We start from the raw sequence: 20926 nt of genomic DNA, 5'->3' as shown, positions 1-20926 counted from the left end.
GCTACACCATGGTAAACATGCCCCCGTCCCAACTATTTTGAGACCTGTAGCAGGCATCAAATTTAAAAAATGAGCTCCTTTTGTGCATAAAATTGTAAAATTTCTCAGTTTAAACATTTGTTATGTTATCTATGTTCTATTGTGAATAAAATATTGGCTCATGTGACTTGTAAGTCTTTTAGTTTTCATTTTATTCAAATTTAAAAAAACGTCTCAACATTTCCAGAATTCGGGTTGTATTTCTACAGGTATATATGTTTAGCATTACATATCTTAAAAGTCTTTCCCTACTGGGAAATCAACAAAACATTAATGGCTCCTTGCACTTATGACATATCAACATTTTTGCCCAATCTAAGTTCTCTTGAATGATAAAGCCTCCCTAATACCAACTAGCAATGGCAAGCAAGCTGGCATTGAGGTGTTAGTGTGGCCCCTTTAACGAAAACAGCAACCAGAAAAGAAAAAAGGAACAATCAGACACAGTGTAGAGAGTGCAGACAAAGGAAGAGACTTTATGAAACAACGGTCAAAGACGGTACAGGTTCCACTTAGAAGCGGCATCATAAAATCAGCAGATGTGTGTAGGTGGAACACACCTTTTTTAATTGCAAACATGAATACAATACAGTATTCCATCAAAAAAAGAAATACGATGGAGATGCTGAATGAATAATGGAGAAATAAAAACTGAAGAGGAAAGAAAGACAAGATCATTTGCATATTCTAGGTTTGGGTTTTATAATGGTGCAACTGGTCACATGGTTAATGGAAAACAGAAATGTCTATAACTGACCAAATATATGCCCACATTTGACCATCATTACACATTTCAAATTCGTGGTTAACAAAAAGACATACTTATTCCAGTCAAGTCAATAGATGTTTATTCCAATAGCAGCCTAGCCCTTCTAAATGATCTCTAAACGCTTCCACCAGAGCAAAATTGTATATTTAAACCACGAGGCCAGTGCAGTTGAGTTGTTCTGGACCAGAAATAGCACCAGCATGTTCACAGTCTCTCTGAGGTCTATACAAACAACCCAAAAAAGAAGAAGAAAAAAAAGTGTGTCCTATAGTACATCTGCTGCCTGCAACACACTGAATGTAAACATTTACAGACATTTACAGCAATCAACTCGCACTGAGCAAACATCTGTTTTGTAAACCTTTAGCCCTGCTAGTTTACGTGCTTTCATATTGATGGGAAACATCTAACTGTATAGAAACACTCATTCTGAAGCAGAACAACAGAATGTAATGCTAAAAGGAAAGCAAGTACAACACAAATATGAACACAACGTAAAACAATTAAGTGCTGTAGTTTGTATAAACACTAAAACCTCTGCAAAAAGGACAAAAATATTCTTTTAAACTTGCTTAAAAGGCCTATTTAGCATGTATCTACATATCTCTCATTTTATTTTTAACAATATTTTAATTAAAATAAAGCGTATTTGAAGAGTATCCTACTATAAAAACTACAAAATGTAACCTGTTCTCATCTGAACACATTCAGACTGATTATTTCAAGTCTTTCTTTACATCATATGCTACACATCCTGCTCTTCAACTGTACAAAGGGTCTCTTCATTTATGTGAATGGCAGGATGAAGCAATGGATCATCTGCTTCAGACACATTACAGCATGTGTGTTGATAGAAACAGTCAGACAATGTACCTTACATCGTTTTCTATTTTCACATTTTGTGAATATGCTACACATGAGTACCGATCACTGGCAGTGTATTGAGGATATTCAGCAGCAGAGTGGGAAAAGCCCTTCTTTGACTACATTGTGTGAGAGTCGCACAGGTTTTCTGTATGTAGTTTGGTAGTAATGTGCCTCATGAGTGATGACGTCTGACCCACACTAGCTGACAAACTGCCTTCTAGAACTTAAGATCAGGTTGATTCTTTAAATAAAAATAAATCCTAAACCTTTATTAAAGGGCAAATCTCACAAAAAATATCTAGGTCAAATTCACCCTACAATCAAATAATTAATGTTTTGTATGGTGGCATTATTTTGATCATTTTTTGACATTACAGTTGTCAAATGTACCGACTTCGGTACCTATCGGTAATGAAATTTTAAAAATGTGACGCTTTGAGTGCTGTTGAGCGGATTCGTAAACACCTCTGATCGCGGCTCATCAGATATGTCTGTGATTGGCTACCATGATCAACACTGTAAAAACATTGTAAATAGTCATCAATGAAGCTCTTCATCGCGCACTTACACAGATACACACGGGAGCGTTTGAAAGCATGAGTCTATCACAGACCAGTCCACTGATAGACACCTGCTATCAAACGCTCCCGCTTTCAAATTCAAACGCTGCCGTGCGTTGATCATTGTAGCCAATCACAGACATATCCGATGAGCGCAGTGAACACAATCGCCAATCAGAGATGTTTACGAATCCGCTCAACTGCGCTCAAAGCATCACATTTTTAAATCTTTAGTACCGATAGGTAACATAGTCAGTACTTTTGACAACTCTATTTGACACATTGACAAATAAGCACAGAGTTTTAAAAACACAAATTAGCACAAATTAAAGGCAGTATAACAAATACTAGCATGATTTACGTAATTTAAATAATATTGTTTTTTGCATTACAATAATGAGAATGCCATTTTTTCATATTAAAGTAGGCTACTGAAAATTGAGGTTGGATGAATTTTATCTAGAAAAATAAGATCTTAATGTATGAACATGACCCAGACATGTTCATCTGAGATTCACCCAAAAACCTGTTCCAATGCTATGCAATCACAAAACAGTGATTCAACATATATATATATATATATATATATATATATATAGATATGAAGATTTACAATGCAAAAACCCTCCTATGCTTATGTTCAGTTATTTCTCTTTAATGGCAATGAAAAGGACTTATTGATTGGCATTAAAGTGAAATTACTGAACCTAAACATAAAGAGCCTGATTAAAAATGCTCATTTTAGAAGAAAATTTCAGATGGCGCTTTTGCATCTGAAGTCTTCATATACAGTATATACAGTCCAAATGTAAAACTAATCACTGTCTTTTTTTTTTAACAAAATTCCTGTTAAGTGAGAGAAAGATTCATTCCTTCGCTAATCTAATCGAAAACTCCCCGATAAACAAAATATTTAGCTGAAAAACACTGTATATAGTATTATTGTAGTAACAGAACATACAGAACACATTTTATGATAATTAATGTCATCATTAATAAGACATTTTGCTATAAAACTTGCAATCCTAAACCATGTACAATACTAACTCTTGATATACAGGACATTTTCATAAAAATATACTGTGTGAAAAGGTACTATTGCATTGAAACTGGAGGATAATTTACAGTAAGTATTTGTACAACTGTTCCTTTTGTTTGCTAGGTGAGGTCGAGCTCACTGTAATGAAGTTTAAAAGGCGAAACATTTCAGCCAAAAATGAAAACTGTCCCTCATGTCATTCCAAACCTATATTCTGTTCATTTTTCAAAAACTTTAAAAGCACAAAGCTTTGAAACGACAAGAGAGTCACAACAGAATTTTCATTTATGGGTAAACTTTTCTTTTAAGTAAAGTGACTAAACAAATTTGATTTAATATGATGTAATAAATGAGGTCCACTTAAAGCTGCATTGTGAACGTTTCTGATTCTGAAATGTTTCTATAACTCTCTTATGTAAACTCTATTTAGATAAGAGCAGTTTCATGGGCGATCAGCTCTCTTTTAACATTGTACTGTTCTACAGCACTATATGAGCAAACTACAAAGTAAAATAAATGCTGCTTACGCATCCCATGACTCATCTGAAATCCTTCTGAGATCTAAAGTGAGGAGTGATGGATGATTTTAACAGTGCAGCTGAAACTGAGATGGGAAAACACACACCCGTGTTTGGTTTCTGTGTGCACTCTATCCTGTTTCCACTCAGGAGGGTATGGAATAATTAAGTCTCACATAAATGAGTTATCACATTTAGAATGGAAAATCTTGACGGTTTACTAAAACACTAAGAGCCTCTCTTTTCATCAATATGATGACGTTGAGAGTGTTATGTGTGCAGTCCTTTTTTTGCTGTTAAAAATGCAATAAATAAAACCAGCTGAACACATGACTACAGTACACCTGAAGGAGTTTGGAGAAAAACACCTGCATAGTATTTGAGCTGATCAGAGGGCTGCAGTGAGGCATTGTGGGATAGAAATCAGCAACAGGCTCAGCACTGTGTGTCACCTGTGGATGAACACACACCAGCCTCTGGGTTACCTAAAAAAAAAAAAAAACAGACAAAAGCGGATTAAATTTGTCAAGCACAGATAAAAACGAATACAAAAATGGGTTGTGGAACCCAAATAATAACAAAAATAACTGTATAATTATGTCAAAAAGTGTGGTGTAGAAACAATTCCTAGCAAATTTTACAAATAATTACAAAGAATCAGCAAGTAACACAAGTAAACATGAAATTTTGTAGTAGAAAGATAATATTTTCTTGTAAAACATACTATTCTTAACATAATATTCTTTAAAAAAAATATATTTTTTACAGTATAGCTAGGTCAGCCAAATAAATATCACTCATAATGTATAAAAGGTAGAGAGATAAGCACTTGTTATTTTATTTTGTTATTGTTTTAAAGCCTAATAAATGTTGAAATTGATAGCTTTCACTTATACTGAAATGTTGAATGTCTATGTGTTTATTAATATTTAATTATTAATGTTTAAAAAAAAAAAAAAACATTTTCATAGAGACATCATCAGTAGCAGTATTATTATCAGTGATACTGGCCTTCATTTATAAAAATATGCCATTACAACAAATATTTAAAATATACTGTCTTTAAGTTGTTTCTACATTAATTTGGAGAGTAACTGTGAAATTATTACAATATAAAAATATTAAAAACGCCAAGGTTTTAATTGTGTTTTATCGTGTGTGTGTGTGTGTGTGTGTGTGTGTGTGTGTGTGTGTGTGTGTGTGTGTTTGTTTGTGCTGGGCCGTCCTTTGTGAAATCTGGGTCCTGAACCAAAATCAATTAAGAACATCTGCTTTGAAGTAGTTACTGATAATACCAAAAAAAAAACAATTTCTGCACCTTACTAATGTAGATAGTAACCATCTTTAGTGGCACAACCACAAACTCAAAGAATTTGATATGAAAGATTACCTGGATCAGGCGTAGCGGCTTTGGGGGGCGTGCGGGACTCATCGTCGTCACTGAAGCGGATGACCCCCCCGTCGGGGAGAGCCGGCTGGCCTTCAGACTCCTGACCGCTGATGCTCCGCAGCGCCAGTATACGATGATGCAGGGCTGCAAAGAGCTGGGCAGCGTCCTTAGAGCTGGACTGAGAGATGAGACGGGATCACATAAGACCAACAACACAGCACTCACTGTTCACAGCCTCTCATTACGACTATAATCGTTCTTACAGATATGAGGAAGACTTTGACGCCCTGCTCCTCTGTGTCCATGGCTGTTATTCTGAGACTCTTCTCACTGGCTTTATCCACCTGCATCTGAGGCCAAAGCTTAGTGTTAAGGATCACTCGAAGGCTTCCTTGAGTCCGCATGACTGCAAGCCACAAACAAACACCGGGATTAGCTCTCAGTAAACAGAAACACTAGAGACGACGGGTCCCCCCACTGCATGAGAATTAATTACACCTGTGCTCCCTTTAAAACTTGTGTCTGCCAAACATGTTTTATGGGAATGTTGCAAATTTAAGTGATTAACTGATAAATATTTGGCCATTTTGAGACTACTGGCATTAGCCACTGATTAAACACACATGGCCTATAAAACAGAAGTATTAGCTCCCCCTTGTGTCAGTTCCAAAATCTGCAGACAGCTTTAGCTGCTTTTCCACCGTCAGATATGGTTTCATTTTCCAGTGTGGGACTGATAATGGAGCTCTTTGGAATGTAATACAAATGCATCAGGCAATGCCTTTGTAATGCAAGAGTTTACAAAGGATATGAGATGTAATTGGCGACCGCGTTATAGAGGATGATGGGAAATTTCTTTTAATTGTATTATTAATTTGTGTTTACGTCATTCAAATAGCTCAGATCTTCTGTCCAATCAGATGCTCTCTAAAATCTGAAGCGTCCCGCCCCCTACATTATAAACAGACGCTGAAGCTGCGGCTGAAATCGGTCACTTGTTCACACATTTACTATTTTCTACGTGGTGAATGGCACATAGTGCACTATATAGGGGACATGGAACGATTAAGACAGTGCTTTACATTGCGGCGAATAAAGTCTGGTTTCACGTTAGTGTCACGCGAACCGCAGCGCACAGAGTCTGCTCCGGTCCAGAGACACGATAGCACAGAGCGGATAATATCTGCGAGTCGGCGCAGACCACAAAATGTATCGGACGCATTTGAATTCTGCACAGAATACTGTATTTTAAAGCAAAATGGAGGAGATTAGGAGGAGAAACGGTTAGAGATTAAAAGGAAACTAAAGCTTTACTGAGCTCAATGGACCCTTCTGAGCTGTGATATAAACAAAACACTATTGGCCATTTTTGAAAAGGGGAGGAGATGTTCGATATGTCCCGCCCTTTCTTCCTGTTTCAGTTGAAATTACATCAACACACTGAATAATGCTGCACGCTCCAAGACACTTCAGTGGGCCTTTAAGCAGCACAGCTGTTTTCAACATTGATTTCTTGAGCACCAAATCAGCATATTAGGATTTCTGAAGGATCATGTGACACTGAAGACTGGAGTAATGATGCTGAAAATTCAGCTTTGCATCACAGGAATAAATTACATTTTGAAATATATTAAAATTAAAACAGTTATTTATAAATTGTAATAATATTTCCTAATATTACTGTTTTTACTGTATTTTTGCTCAAATAAATGCAGCCTTTGTGAGCATAAATTACTTTTCAACAAAAAATCCATCACATTTTTTATAGAGATGCACTGATGGCAATTTTCTTGGCAATTTCCGATTTTTTTTGTTAGCGTGATCTGCCGATACCGATTTTTGCCAATTCCGATTTTCTTTCTAAGAGCTATAATACAAAAATCTACTTTTCTTCAACGCAAAGTTTTATTTTCATAAAAAAAAAAACTAAGTAAAAAGTCAGTAATACAACAAGAAAAAAAAAAAAAAAAATGCAAACATCACAAATAAATGCAATAGAATAAAGAGCTATAAAACTGAAAAGTTTTTCCAGGTTAAGTAGGTTTTTATTCAGGTAAGAAATACTACAGAAATTAAAGTAATCAAATGTAAAATAACACATCCAGTGTTGTTTTACATTGGTTACTTTAATTTCTGTATTCTTTATTGTAAATATTAAATACAGATTTATTCTTACCATTAAAGTTATAAAATGTATTCAGTCAAGAGCAGAAAGTGATTTTCTTTGTCTTTTGTTCTTTAAATAACATGACAGACAGCAGCAGAAATATTGGACTGCTGTCCCTTTAAAGGGTTAGTTCAACCAAAAATGAAAATAATGTCATTAATTACTCATCCTCATGTCGTTCCACACCCGTAAGACCTTCGTTCATCTTCAGAACACAAATTAAGATATTTTTGTTGAAATCTGATGGCTCAGTGAGGCCTCCACAGCCAGCAATGACATTTCCTCTCTCAAGATCCATTAATGTACTAAAAACATATTTAAATCAGTTCATGTGAGTACAGTGGTTCAATATTAATATTATAAAGCGACGAGAATATTTTTGGTGCGCCAAAAAAACAAAATAACGACTTATATAGTGATGGCCGATTTCAAAACACTGCTTCAGGAAGCTTCAGAGCGTTATGAATCAGCGTATCGAATCAGTGGTTCGGAGTGCCAAAGTCACGTGATTTCAGCAGTTTGGCGGTTTGACACGCGATCTGAATCATGATTCGACACGCTGATTCATAACCCTCCGAAACTTAATGAAACAGTGTTTTGAAATCGGCCATCACTATATAAGTCGTTATTTTGTTTTGTTTTTTGGCGCACCAAAAATATTCTCGTGGCTTTATAATATTAATATTGAACCACTGTACTCACATGATCTGATTTAAATATGTTTTTAGGACATTAATGGATCTTGAGAGAGGAAATGTCATTGCTGGCTATGGAGGCTTCACTGAGCCATTGGATTTCAACAAAAATATCTTAATTTGTGTTCTGAAGATGAACGAAGGTCTTACGGGTGTGGAACGGCATGAGGGTGAGTAATTAATGACAGAATTTTCATTTTTGGGTGAAGTAACCCTTTAAGAGTTTATGAACAGACCCAATACTGTTACACAACATCCATTCTCTTTCTTAGCTATTTAACGATCCAAAACTGACTGTGTTTATCTGAATAATCGCCAAGATGGGCATTTTGACATAATTTTGTATGTATTTGACCATTTAAGCGCAGTAAGCCACTCATTTTAGTACTTGTTGTGACTGTTTGACTTCTGTCTCTGTTTGAGACTGAGCGTGGCTTGTCCGCTCCACGAATATAGATCAGTGGTGCGCGCGCTTTTGGTGTGAGCGCGAAACCTGTGTCACTTTTCCGTCGGAGAGAAGAGAGTGAGAATGCTCAGCTGACATTATTGCCTGTGCCGCTGGTAACAAAACAGATCGGCTCGGATTCAGTAAGAAGTGAGACTGATCGGCCGATCACCGATCCGGGCCAATCATGAGGAAAATCGGCCGATTCCGATCCCTGGCTGAGCGATCGGTGTATCTCAAATTTTTTAACAGTTGTTTATACCAAAAGACTTCAAATATAGTCCAAGTTTTATGGGAAAAAAAAAAAAAAAAAAAAGGATCAGATATTCTGCATTAGTCCTCCTTTTGTGGTTCACGGAAGCAAAAATATCTTGAAACGACATGTAAAACTTTCATTTTTGGGTGACCTCTTCCTTTCAATGTCAGTCATTGGCCACTCTACTCTGGCACACGCCCACTATCAAAACTCCAGCAAATTCACAGTAAAATGTAAAGAGTGAAGGTGATTCGACCAAGGCCTTTTACAACAACATTACCCAGTCTGGATTGTAAGGTGCCGTCATCCGCTGATGCCATGTCATTTAGCCTGAGCACTCCACATCCTCTCTCCACCCACGACTGAGACGTCATCTCAAACACAAACAACTTACACTGCATCTGAAAAAACACAGGACAGTGCAGCATCATCTTCTCATGTGTTTTCATCAAGGCCGTCTGTATCGGTCAGACGTGAGAGCTGCCCTCACCTGCAGCACGTTGCTCTCAGACTCCTCTCCTGTCCTGACCTCCACCCGCTCTAATAAACACTTCTGGGATTTGTGCGCTTCATGACGCGCCGCAGACTCCTCCAGAGACTCTTTCAGGTTGTCACCTACAGCACATTATAGAATTAAATAAATGAACTTTAATGATTTTGTGCAGCGGTTCCTAAACTGTGGGGCAAGAAAATAGTAATAAAATGGTAGAAAATGTAACTTAAACTACTATTCAAAAGTTTGGGGTCATTACGATTTTTTTTGTTTTTTGTCAGCAAGGATGTATTAAATTGATCACTAATCAATGTCACAAAAGATTTATTCTTTCTATTGACAAAAAGTATCACAGTTTTCACAAAAATATTATTATATAACTGTTTTCAACATTGATAATAAATGTTTCTTGAGCAGGTATAACAGGAATAAATTAAATTTATTAAAATAGAAAGCAGTTATTTTAAATTGTATTAATATTTCACAATATTACTGGTTTTACTGTATTTTTGATCAAATACATAAATGCAGCCTTGGTGAGCAGAAGAGACTTCTTTCAAAAATATTAATAAATCTTACCAACTTCAAACTTTTGAATGGTAGTGTAATTTACTTATAAAACTTCTTAACATTAGATACTTGATATCAATGATTGTTTTATATATTTTAGAAATGTGTTAGTACTTATGCAGTGCTGGGTAGATTACTTATAAATTATAATCAGTAACTGATTCCAAATTACATGACAAAAATTGTAGTTAGTAATGTAATCCATTACATTACACATTTAAAGTAATGTAATCTGACTACTTTGTGATTACTTTTATATTACATTTGACCTAACATGTTTATCACATTGATTTGAATAGGATAATCTTGCCCCATGTTGATATAAAAATACAAATATTCCATTTTTATCAACAACATGAAGTACATTAAATATTATATTACGCCAGGGTTTCCCAGACTGGGGTTTGTGAGTTTAATGAAAAGCCTTTGAGTAATTAAACCATCATTTTAAGTTAAAATAAATTATTTTAAAACGAAAACAATCAAAATTAAACAATTACTAAAAAAGATTTGAAAAAAATTCTATTTATCTTGTAATAGGGAGAATCAATGAATTATGAATAATTTACTGCCATTGTACATGTAATCATGTAAATCAATAAAAAAGTAAATATAGTCTGATTACGAATATTTTAAAATGTAATATAATCTAATTACAATTAGTTTTTGGAATCTGATTATGTAACCCAGATTTCATGTAAGCAGTCACTACCCAGCACTGCTCTTGTGACGAATTGTAAGTCACTTTGGATAAATAATGTAAATGTTTAGTGACAAATACAATTCAAATATTTAAACAATTATTGCTCACTACACCTTACAATAAACAACAAACATTACTCACATCATAATTGATAAGTAAATTGTTAACTAGCCTGTATTATCTTTATGATTTGAAAAGAAAAAAAAAAAACATCCTCCATTATTTTTAATTTTAGATGAACTGTGGAAAATGGTATATCAACTAGGTTATATTTACATTTTCTTCTATATTCAAAATGTTTTTAAAAGAAGTTTCGTCTGCTCACCAAGGCTGCATTTATTTAATTAAAAATACAGTAAAAACAGTAATATTGTGAAATATTATTACAATTTAAAATAACAGTTTTCTATTTGAAAAATTTTAAAAATGTAATTTATTCCTGTGATCAAAGCTGAATTTTCAGCATCATTACTCCAGTCTTCAGTGTCACATGATCCTTCAGAAATCATTCTAATATGATGATTTGCTGCTCAAGAAACATTTGTGTACAATATTTTATATATATATATATATATATATATTTTTTTTTTTTTTTTTTTTTTTTCAGGATTCTTTGATGAATAGAAAGTTCAAAAGAACAGTGTTTATTTGAAATATAATCTTTTGTAACATTATAAATTTCTTTACTGTCATGTCAATTTCTTTTTTGATTGATTTAATGCATCCTTAATGAATAAAAGTATTAATTTATTTAATTTATTAAAAAAAAAAACAATAATAAAAATTCTTACTGTTCAAACTTTTGAATGGTAGTGTATAATGTTATAAAAGCTTTGTATTTCAGATAAATGCTGTTCTTTTTAACTTTCTATTCATCAAAGAATCCTGAAAAAAAACTGTTTTCAACATTGATAATGATCAGAAATGTTTCTTGAGCAGCAAATCATCATATTAGAATGATTTCTGAAGGATCATGTGACACTGAAGACTGGAGTAATGATGCTGAAAATTCAGCTTTGATCACAGGAATAAATTACTTTGTAAAATATTTTCAAATAGAAAACAGCAATTTTAAATTGCAATAATATTTCACAATATTACTGTTTTTACTGTATTTTTAATTAAATAAATGCAGCCTTGGTGAGCAGACGAAACTTCTGATTTGAAATCATAAAAAAATCTTACGATCCCAAACTTTTGAATGGTAGTGTATGTTTTTAATTTTTCGTGGCTGAGATTTAATTAACATGCTCACTGCATGTAGTTCTATGCATGCATTAAGATGTCTCAAGGCACATGTTCGATTTTATTATTTCGTGCTCCGCTGTTTTTGAACACAGGAACGCATCTTATTTTTCGCTCAAAGCCACGTGAACCTGAAATCATTCTATCGGAAAAAAAAAAAAATCCTGTTTTTTTTTAAATATTTTAACATGTTTCTTGTGGTTCACTTATAATGCTAAAAAATTTGCACAAAAAACAAATATATGTGGACAAACTTTTTTAACCTTCATTCCAACCCTCTGTCTGATATGATCCGTTTTTAAGGGGCGGCTCCTTTAAAGCTTGTCAGTAAACTGCTGCTGTTATGATTGGCTAACGTAATTGCATAGGAAACAGTATCAACAGCCACTCGCTTTTGCATGAGAATAAGTGTTTTGAAAATATTATTCAAATAAAACCGTCATTTACAATACAGCTGACTGCTTCATCTTTCAACAAAAGTTTCTTTGCAAACTCTCCATTACATTGTGCCTCGCTGACAAAACAAAATGCTCCGAACAAACATAATCCTCTGACGCGATCTGGGATACCATTAAGATAAACCATCCACTTGTTTTCGACACAGATCCTTCTGAATTCTGTAAAGAGACACAAACGAGCTGTTTAAACAGAATGTGTCAAAGCAAGCGTTCTTTCACTCTTCAATTTGTCCTTGTTTACAGACTCAAGTGCGTGGAGTACGTCAGAAATTTAACTGCGCACCTGTATACTGCATTGAGGTCAAAAGCGTCAGTGATTATAATGGGTTCTTTTGCTTTCCACACGACGGCAAATGTCATCTGATATGTGACTGAATGCCAGTGGGCGGGGCCTATGGTGCAATGATGTAAAACTATTCGTCAATGTCTTGCTCTGGAGGCAGTCATATGCAAATGTATTTGCCTGTGTGACATCACTTGATGAAATAAATGCTTTGTTTATACTGAGGAGGATGTTTTAATGGTATAAAGACTTCTTATATGTTAAAAGATCAAGGCAAATTTGATTTCTCATGTCATGACCCCTTTAAATGACTAATCATAGTCGTATGCATTTTCACACAATCCTAACATGCACTAAAAGCAGGTGAGCAGCAATAATCGTTATTTATAAACGTTTATGAAACATGAAATAGTTACGTATGGTTATCACATTTTTAAAAAATGTGATTATGCTTCTGACCCAAAAAATGAAATTACTGTCACTTCACACAGCATTTTGCTTTTAGTGTGGATAGAAAAACTGTTTGACGCTGAGGTGTTCTCATTTTTCACGTAGTAAGGATGAGGCATTAGTCTCGAAACTCAACATGATTTCTGTCAGGTCAGGTCAAGATTGGGTCAGGAACACATACTCTTCTCCACGGTTTGATCTTGTGAAGAGGAAAGCTGGCTGAACAGGCCCATCTCAGACTGAAACTCTCTGCTGCCCCCTGGTAGTTCTGCGCTGAACTTCGGCAGTGTCTGGAAGCATACAGTACGGGTGTGATTGAGTGATATACAAATCTTGATAATCAGGAACTGTGATCTATGATAACTTGAGCGTGTTAAATTATGACAAACAGAAAGGAATTTATTGCTTTACCAAGACACGATCCAACATGTTCTGCCCGAAGACAAACTTCACACTGTTGGCTTTGCTGTTATCAGGTTTTTGTGCACTAAAAGAAACATTATTGATGCCAAGAAAAGTTACAAGTTTCTGCCTGAGGAGATCTGTAAAATATCTTTAAAATGAACATGAACATTTGAACTGCAGTACCTAGAAGTGGTGCACTGCAAGAAGTAATTTGTTTCCTCAGAATTTTCTGCCAGAAGACAATCAGCATTCTGAGAGGAGTCCCAGCTGTTACCCACCTGCAGCAAACGCAGTTTCACTTTTAATGAAACAAAACCCCAAACCCCAAAAAAACTAAACATTTTTTTACTTCTGAATAATTACATATTCAGATAATTTAATAAGCAACATTAAAAATTCTGATTTGTAGATATTTATTCGTAATTAGGACTGGGTGATAAATAAATAAATTATATCTTTACCTTTTCCCTATATTTAAACTATAGTGAAGAGGATGAAACAATCATAATATCTCTTATGTATTCACTCTGAAGCAGTTTGTTTTTGTCATTTGTTTTCTAACAGTAACCAATCATATCAATCAAACTGTTTTGAAACCTACTGTACTGTAAGTAGAAATGTTTCAAACTAAACCATTATCAAACCTAGTTTAAAAAAAATGAAGGCATGTTCTCCCCAACTGTACACATGAGGAAAAAAATATATTTACTGATTTCATGTATGTGCGACAGTAAGATTTTTCTAAGATAAAAGTTTTTAATGTTTTGAAAGTCTCTTATGCTCGCTAAAAGCTGCATTTATTTTAACAAAAACACAGTAAAAATAGATCTATTGTGAAAAATTACTACAATTTAAAATAACTGTTTTCTATTTTAATATATTTTAAAATATAATTTAATTACTTAATTAATTAAAGGGTTTGTTCACCCAAAAATGAAAATTCTGTCATTAATTACTCACCCTCATGTCGTTCCACACCCGTATTAAGATATTAAGATATCGGATTTTATGAAAAATATCTTAATTTGTGTTCTGAAGATGATCGAAGGTCTTACGGGTGTGGAACGACATGGGGTGAGTTTTCATTTTTGGGTGAACTAACCCTTTAATATAATTACTCCAGTCTTCAGTGTCACATGATCCTTCAGAAATCATTCTAATATGATGATTTGCTGCTCATGAAACATTTCCTATTATCAATGTTGAAAACAGCTGTGCTGCCTAATATTTTTGTGAAAAAGGTGAAACATTTTTTCAGGATTTTTTGATGAACAACAGCATTTATATGAAATATAATTCTTTACTGTCTTTCCTGACTCTTTTGATGAATTTAATGCATCCTTGCTGAATAAAAGTATTAATTTCTTTAAACTTTTTCTCTAAACTTTTCTTTAAACTATACTTTTACGGTATTTTTTGTTTACTAAATTCTAAATCATATTATGTGGTGGCTTCTATAAAATTTTTTGCTTGATAATGCAAGCAAAAGTCTGAAGCAGAGTTTTGAATCACTTCATTGAATCAGTTTGAACTGATTCACTAAATGAATTGAATGAATTTATTTTTTCTACCGTTTAAATAAGAGATGCTGTCTAAATGCTTTCATATTCAAGTCAAGGAAGGATAGGGAAACTAAATAAATAAATAAATAGCTAATTAAAACTTGTAAAAACTTGTACTGTAAATATCCAATATATAACCCAGCCCTAATAGGAAAAAGACAAAAATCACACAGAGAACATCAGACTCAGATGAATCAAACCTTTGCTCGGTCCCTCATATTCTGTCCAAATACAAAACTGGCCTCAGTCGGGGCACCGCGTCCTTCAGGTTTGTCATCTGTTTTTTGCCCCAAAGTACTGTTGTTCTTTATCTGAAAAGAAATAACAAAAGGTAATTTAAGTTTAAAAGTGTGACCAGATCATGTGTTCTGTATTCATGCGTCACAGATTCAACTAAAAATACTGGGTCAGCCAAAAAAAACAGCCACAGCCATGTAAACTAAAACTAAATGTGTCTGGCCTTTGGACCGTAGCCCATGCTGTGTTCAAACATGCTTACATTCTAGAATATGAAGAACACAGTTTAAACATTTCAGCAGCCCTTAAAATATGTGGACACTTAAGCCTCGCTTCAAAATATATGAATTTCTTTGTGTTATAGTATAACAAAATATCAAATAAAATGGGATTTAATTTAAAATATAAAGCACTTTTCAAGCAAAACATTTTTGGTATGTTTAAAATGATACAGGTTAATATACTGTTTAAAGTTAATATAAAAAGTATTTGGACACTGACTGTCAAATCATTACACTGCCATTAATCTATTAGTCTATTTTTTGTGACAATTAATTTTAAAGTGCCTCTATTATGCTTTTTCGAATATTACCTTTCATACAGTGTGTAATATAGCCGTTTGTGAATGCAAAAGGTCTGCAAAGTTTTAATGTTCAAATATATTATAAATAAATTTATTGTCTCCTAAAAGAAAAAACGATTCAGCAATTCCAGTCTCACTTCCTGTTACATAGCTATGTAACAAATTTGCATAATGTCAGCCTATGGTCTTCATTGTGAACAGTGTCTACTTTGACCCTCCCTCAAACACTGTAGCTGAGACCGGAAGGGTTTGGTTCGTGTTGTCGACATATTGAAAAGATGCTGTTTTCAGCGCTGCAAATCCACTTGGCATGCACTTCCAAAAAATGAGCACTCGATCTGGAATTGATACAGCCAAACTGACAGTTTGTAACACTGTATACAAGTGCTGAGGAAGCTTCCGGAGCTGAAATTCAGATATGCTAAAGGGTGTTTCATTTCTGACACACGCTGTAAGTGGTAAACTAATCACAACAAACTGTCTGACCAATCAGAGCAGATTAGGTTGGCGGAAAGAGAGACTGAATCCTCGAACAAACTGTTTTCAGACTCTTTGATAAATGAGGTGATGTGCAATGTATATTATGAGAAAATGAAAGTGTTTTTTGACCTTGGATGCATGTAAACCTGTTGTAGGAGACCTCCGAAACAAAACTAGAAACCTTTAAAAGAGCATAACCGGGGCACTTTAATAAGTAGATAACAGTGCTGTCTGATATTTGTGTTCGATTAATATCTTACCGATGACACGTCATTTTCCTGTGTGCCAGCAGCAGACGTCTCTGAGTTACGTTCACATTCTGCTCCTCCATCTGAGAGGTTTTTCACTCCGTTTGAACTGCTGTTGCTCATGTCTGGTGAAACAACAGACTTTAGCTGTTACACGTTGTAGTTCTCCTTCAGCTGATCTACTTGAGTTGATATTCATCTAATGTACTCACTGCTCTGAGGGGGGGTTCGGGCCGGAGGGGGCTGCAGCACTGGAGGTCGCAGAATGCTGCGCTGGGCTTCTTTGGGTTTGGGGCTGGGGACACCTGAAACGAATCAATCAAATAATGATCACTCTTAACTCAGCATCCCTCAAGCTCTCAGGCCCTCTGAGGGTCTCCGGTACTGAAAGTTCAAATGGTGATTGTCTGTGGAATCATGTAAATAAACAAACTTATGAAAGTGCCACAACAAGACATTGATCAACAGACTGTGCAAAACAGCAGATGTTTGAACACTGACTCACCAGCGCTCGGCGCCTGGCCATGGATCAGCGTCGGGGGCTTCAGGCGAAACCCCACAGTCTTCTCTTCTGATGGGGGAAAAAATAAAACAATTGAGAAAATCTGTCAAAATGAAACTAAAACTGACTCTGCTTTCTTCCTTAAAGTAAATGTCTCATGCAAATGTTTCTCTTTGCAAACTTTGAAAATGTAATAACTTGCTCCATTTCTGAAACAACTTTCCTTTTCATGTCTGTCAAATACAGACCACTTTTCTCATCTGATCGATTCCCAATGGATAAAATCAACTCGAGACATTTTTTTTCTTACTGAACATCCTGTTGCACACATAAATGTCACATTATGAATGTAAAACAGGCTGCGGATGCCATTTCATGTCGACTTACAATGTGTGATTTGTAGGGGTGTGACAAAATCTTGTCAGGAGATCTTAAAGAGATTAAAATTGCGAGATTAAAATTGAAATTAAAAGAAGTGAAAATTGTCTCGCAATATTGCCATGACTGAGTGTGAGGGTGAAATTAGGCTAGTATATGCTAACACTATGTATGTTTACATTACGCCTCCACGGTCATTTTGTTTTATTAGAAATAAAAAACATTTAATTCAGTTGGTTAATAGTCGCTTCAATCCCATCTAACTCATTGAACACCAATAGTGCAGCAGGAATCAGAGTTCACCGATCACGTGACGAGAGTAAGTGACGAGATGACTGACAAGACCAAGGCGGAGGATTTGTTGCACAACACAGCCTAAGCGTTTGACAAATGTCTTATCTTGTAGAATGCGCGCTCAGCACCACCGCTCCCTATTCACAGAGTCGAAAGTAAAACACGAGCGTGGATACAAGCACAATTTCAACAACCTGCATTTTGAAAGCGGCTCCCTGATGCATGCGAATATCTCTCAATATGTAAGCTAGCTTAGGCTGGGCTGTGTAGTTCTTAGCTCAGTATCATCTCTTCTGTTTAATGCATGCTTGAAGAAATATTTGGTTTCTGTTTGCACATTGAATATCGAGAGAGTACTTTGATTATGGTTGCACTTAGTGTTGTCAAAAGTACCGGTACTTTGGTACCAAGTCGGTAATGAAATTTTGAAAATGTGACGATACCCGCACAAAGCTTTGTTTACAGGTTAGCAATTAAATGTGACATCGCAGCCATGGAAACATTTTGGTTCATGTCGAATGAAAGAGGTACGCGAGTCCATAAATTTAAGCTTTGTATTCTGTTTTGCGAATCGCGATCTGGTCACCCGATTATCAGAGAATTTAACAATATTCCATTAGTTATTCCACTGAACATGGAATCTCTGTTTCTTTTCCCAAATCTTCACTCACGCAGGGGATTATAAATGTTTCTTCCTTTCGTTCGCTTTTAGGCCTATTATATTTGCATTCTTTACTGTGGTAGAAAAACACCGTAGGACAGAAACCTTTTTTGCTTGCATGTCAATTTCTATTTAACACAGTTTGTGCTTGTTATTAGACTTCATAAGGCGCGTCACGTTTATTTGTATAGCGTGTTTCACACACGCCGGTGATTTTTACTTTTGTTTTCCCTGGCAGCGCTAAATCAAATATAGCCTGAATGTCTTGCCCCTGCGGAGGATAAAACTTGCTCTTCAGACCTTTTAAGACTAAGAGAAAACTGTTATTCATTTTTATTTATACTGTTTTTGTTTCTATGATCAATTTGTGGAAAGGAGTTCAGTTAGGAGGTCAAAAGTTGTAAAAGCTCATAAATCATGTACAGTAAGGTCTGAAGAGACTGAAATCATACAGGAGAGAAGCCAGTCAGTTGAGTTTGTGGCAAACCCTTTTACGGTGCTTGAGTATTGTTGTCTTTTACTGCATATGATAATTCATACTCAGAAAGTGTAATGGAAATGACATTCTTTACAAGATGATTAGTTAAAACATTTCAAATGCACCTCCATAGTCATGTATTTTGTCACTGAGGATTTCTTAAAAATACTGTGTAAAAATCCTGTCTTGTCTCGTTCTTGTGACCTCAATCCCGTGTCTTGTCTCGTGAGCTAACTGTCTTGTCACACCCCTAGTGAATTGTTATAAGTATGTAGCACATTGAAGCAAGTCTCACCAGGTTCTGAGTCGGAGTTTCCGGTTGGTGACTGACAGAAACTGGATGGCATGAAAACATTATTCTTAGAAACTGCAAAATGGAAAAGAAAGTGTGTCAAAGAAACTAGGCTGAACAGAAGGCGGACTTAATGTACTATAAAGATCTGTAATTATTTTCCAGGTGTAAATCTCTGGATTACCGGAATGAGTTGGTGGGAACTGTGTAAATGGTGATGTTCTTCCTCTTTTGGCAGCAGGGCTGTAACTACCATCTTCTTTATCAGAGTCTGGGGCAGAAACAGCGGGGATAAGGAGTCCAGAAAACATAAAAAGAAAATACATTTAAACTTTAAAGACACATGCATAAATGAATTCAGAACTCAATGGATAAAGCAGATTTTTCAAAACATATTTCACCCCGAAATTAAACAGAAAAAAGGAATTACATTTTTCAAAAAGAAAATGAAGACTGTTTTAGGATCTTTTGCACTGTAATAATATTTTCATGACAATTAAGCATTCTTCCACCCTTAAACATTTAAACTGTAGTTATATTGCTGTAAAGAATTTAATTTATTTTCTTAATTTAATTTTAGCAAGTAATTCATTTTAATTTACTGAATCAAACAAAATCAAGATGATTTGGTTGCTCGAATTACGGCAAAAATCATAATCACAATTATTTTGGTATTTAACGATACCGACAAATATCAAGTATAAATTTCCTGAAAATTTGCTAAATCTGAATTATAGATACCAGCAAAAATTGACAATTCTTGATACCAACTCCGGAACCACAGCAGAATACTAGGCTAACGCAAGGTAAAATGTGAAAATGAAAAATTATTGAAAATAAGTAAACAGACAGTAATACAATAAAAACTAAAAAGCAAATTACAAACAATAGGACACAAACCATAAGGATACAAATTCAACAAACAGTGCGTTTAAGTTCTTTCATTCAAGTCTGTAAGTATACAGCTAACAGCCTACTACAGAAATTGAATAATCAAATGTAAAATAAAACACAGCATAGTCACTGTAAGAAGTAAACTTGCTTTGATTCTTATTAAAGCTACAAAATTCATTCGGTCAAGAGCAGTGAGTGATTTTCTCTTCTGTTGTTTTTCAACATATTTTTATGTGTATTTGACTGTTTAGGCACATAACCGAAGCTCAAAGTTCACTTTGCTTGTCTGTGTTTCGCTCAGTCTCGGAAGTGTGTGCACAGAAAGCTGTTCTCTTTTGTGCTTTTAATCATTTTTTTTATAAAAAAGTTTGGGCTAAGTTTGGGCTTTTAAGAAGGAGCGAAAGCACACCGCTGTAAAGAAAAGGAACGGGCCACAATAATCCTTTAATCTCAATTATCATATGTTCATAATGGTAGGAAGCCAAAATCAAAATTAATCGCACAGCCCAAAAATGTGCTCAATTGTGCCACAGCATTTAAACACACACACACAAACCAAAATGTATTCAAATTTATACACCTTGAACATTTCATTCATTAATACAGTTTATTCACTATAGTTTAAAAAAATGGTAATAAAATATGACAAGATCTCAGAGTTAAACTGTGTCAGAAAAAATTTATCTTAATTATGAGATAACACTTAAGCAAAACATGGTCAGGTCAAAGTGTCTGAATAATTTTTGGTTCCAAATTTTACAGGTAGTCCACTGTATGAAGAATTTTTGGGTATAATATGTCACAGTTTACTTTATTTTGCTATCCTCACTCACATAAATTAACTATAGTGTCCTGCACACACTAGTAAAAATATATCAAAAATATAAAAAACGTCTAAAATTTTTGGTTTGACCTGTATATAGACCTAATTTTCTTAAAGTAACAATTTCTTATTTTTTTCATCT

At 34.8% G+C, this 20926-nt stretch overlaps 1 protein-coding gene across 4 annotated transcripts in view; it reads right to left on the bottom strand.

Annotated features, from left to right (window-relative positions):
* ranbp3a (RAN binding protein 3a) overlaps positions 1–20926 on the bottom strand; it is a 386526-nt gene that overhangs the window by 359596 nt on the left and 6004 nt on the right. For 2 of the 4 annotated variants that reach the window (XM_051912683.1, XM_051912682.1), the window contains exons 5-18: positions 19252–19338; positions 19071–19142; positions 16968–17033; positions 16675–16767; positions 16475–16587; positions 15115–15225; positions 13536–13630; positions 13359–13434; positions 13129–13237; positions 9236–9360; positions 9026–9146; positions 5446–5588; positions 5183–5360; positions 489–4277 (exon numbers count right to left, since the gene is read on the bottom strand). In XM_051912683.1, coding sequence (XP_051768643.1) covers positions 4228–4277; positions 5183–5360; positions 5446–5588; positions 9026–9146; positions 9236–9360; positions 13129–13237; positions 13359–13434; positions 13536–13630; positions 15115–15225; positions 16475–16587; positions 16675–16767; positions 16968–17033; positions 19071–19142; positions 19252–19338 — 1439 coding nt within the window. In that variant the 3' untranslated portion in view covers positions 489–4227. Of the gene's footprint in view, positions 1–488; positions 4278–5182; positions 5361–5445; positions 5589–9025; positions 9147–9235; positions 9361–13128; positions 13238–13358; positions 13435–13535; positions 13631–15114; positions 15226–16474; positions 16610–16674; positions 16768–16967; positions 17034–19070; positions 19143–19251; positions 19339–20926 lie in introns of those variants that run through there. The other 2 variants (XR_007932630.1, XM_051912685.1) reach the window with 2 other exon arrangements.

This window comes from Ctenopharyngodon idella, chromosome 11, assembly GCF_019924925.1.
Source record: "Ctenopharyngodon idella isolate HZGC_01 chromosome 11, HZGC01, whole genome shotgun sequence".
Classification (NCBI taxonomy): Eukaryota; Metazoa; Chordata; class Actinopteri; order Cypriniformes; family Xenocyprididae; genus Ctenopharyngodon; species Ctenopharyngodon idella.
Note: the sequence above shows the minus strand (reverse complement) of the source record. Positions and strands in the feature narration are given on the sequence as shown.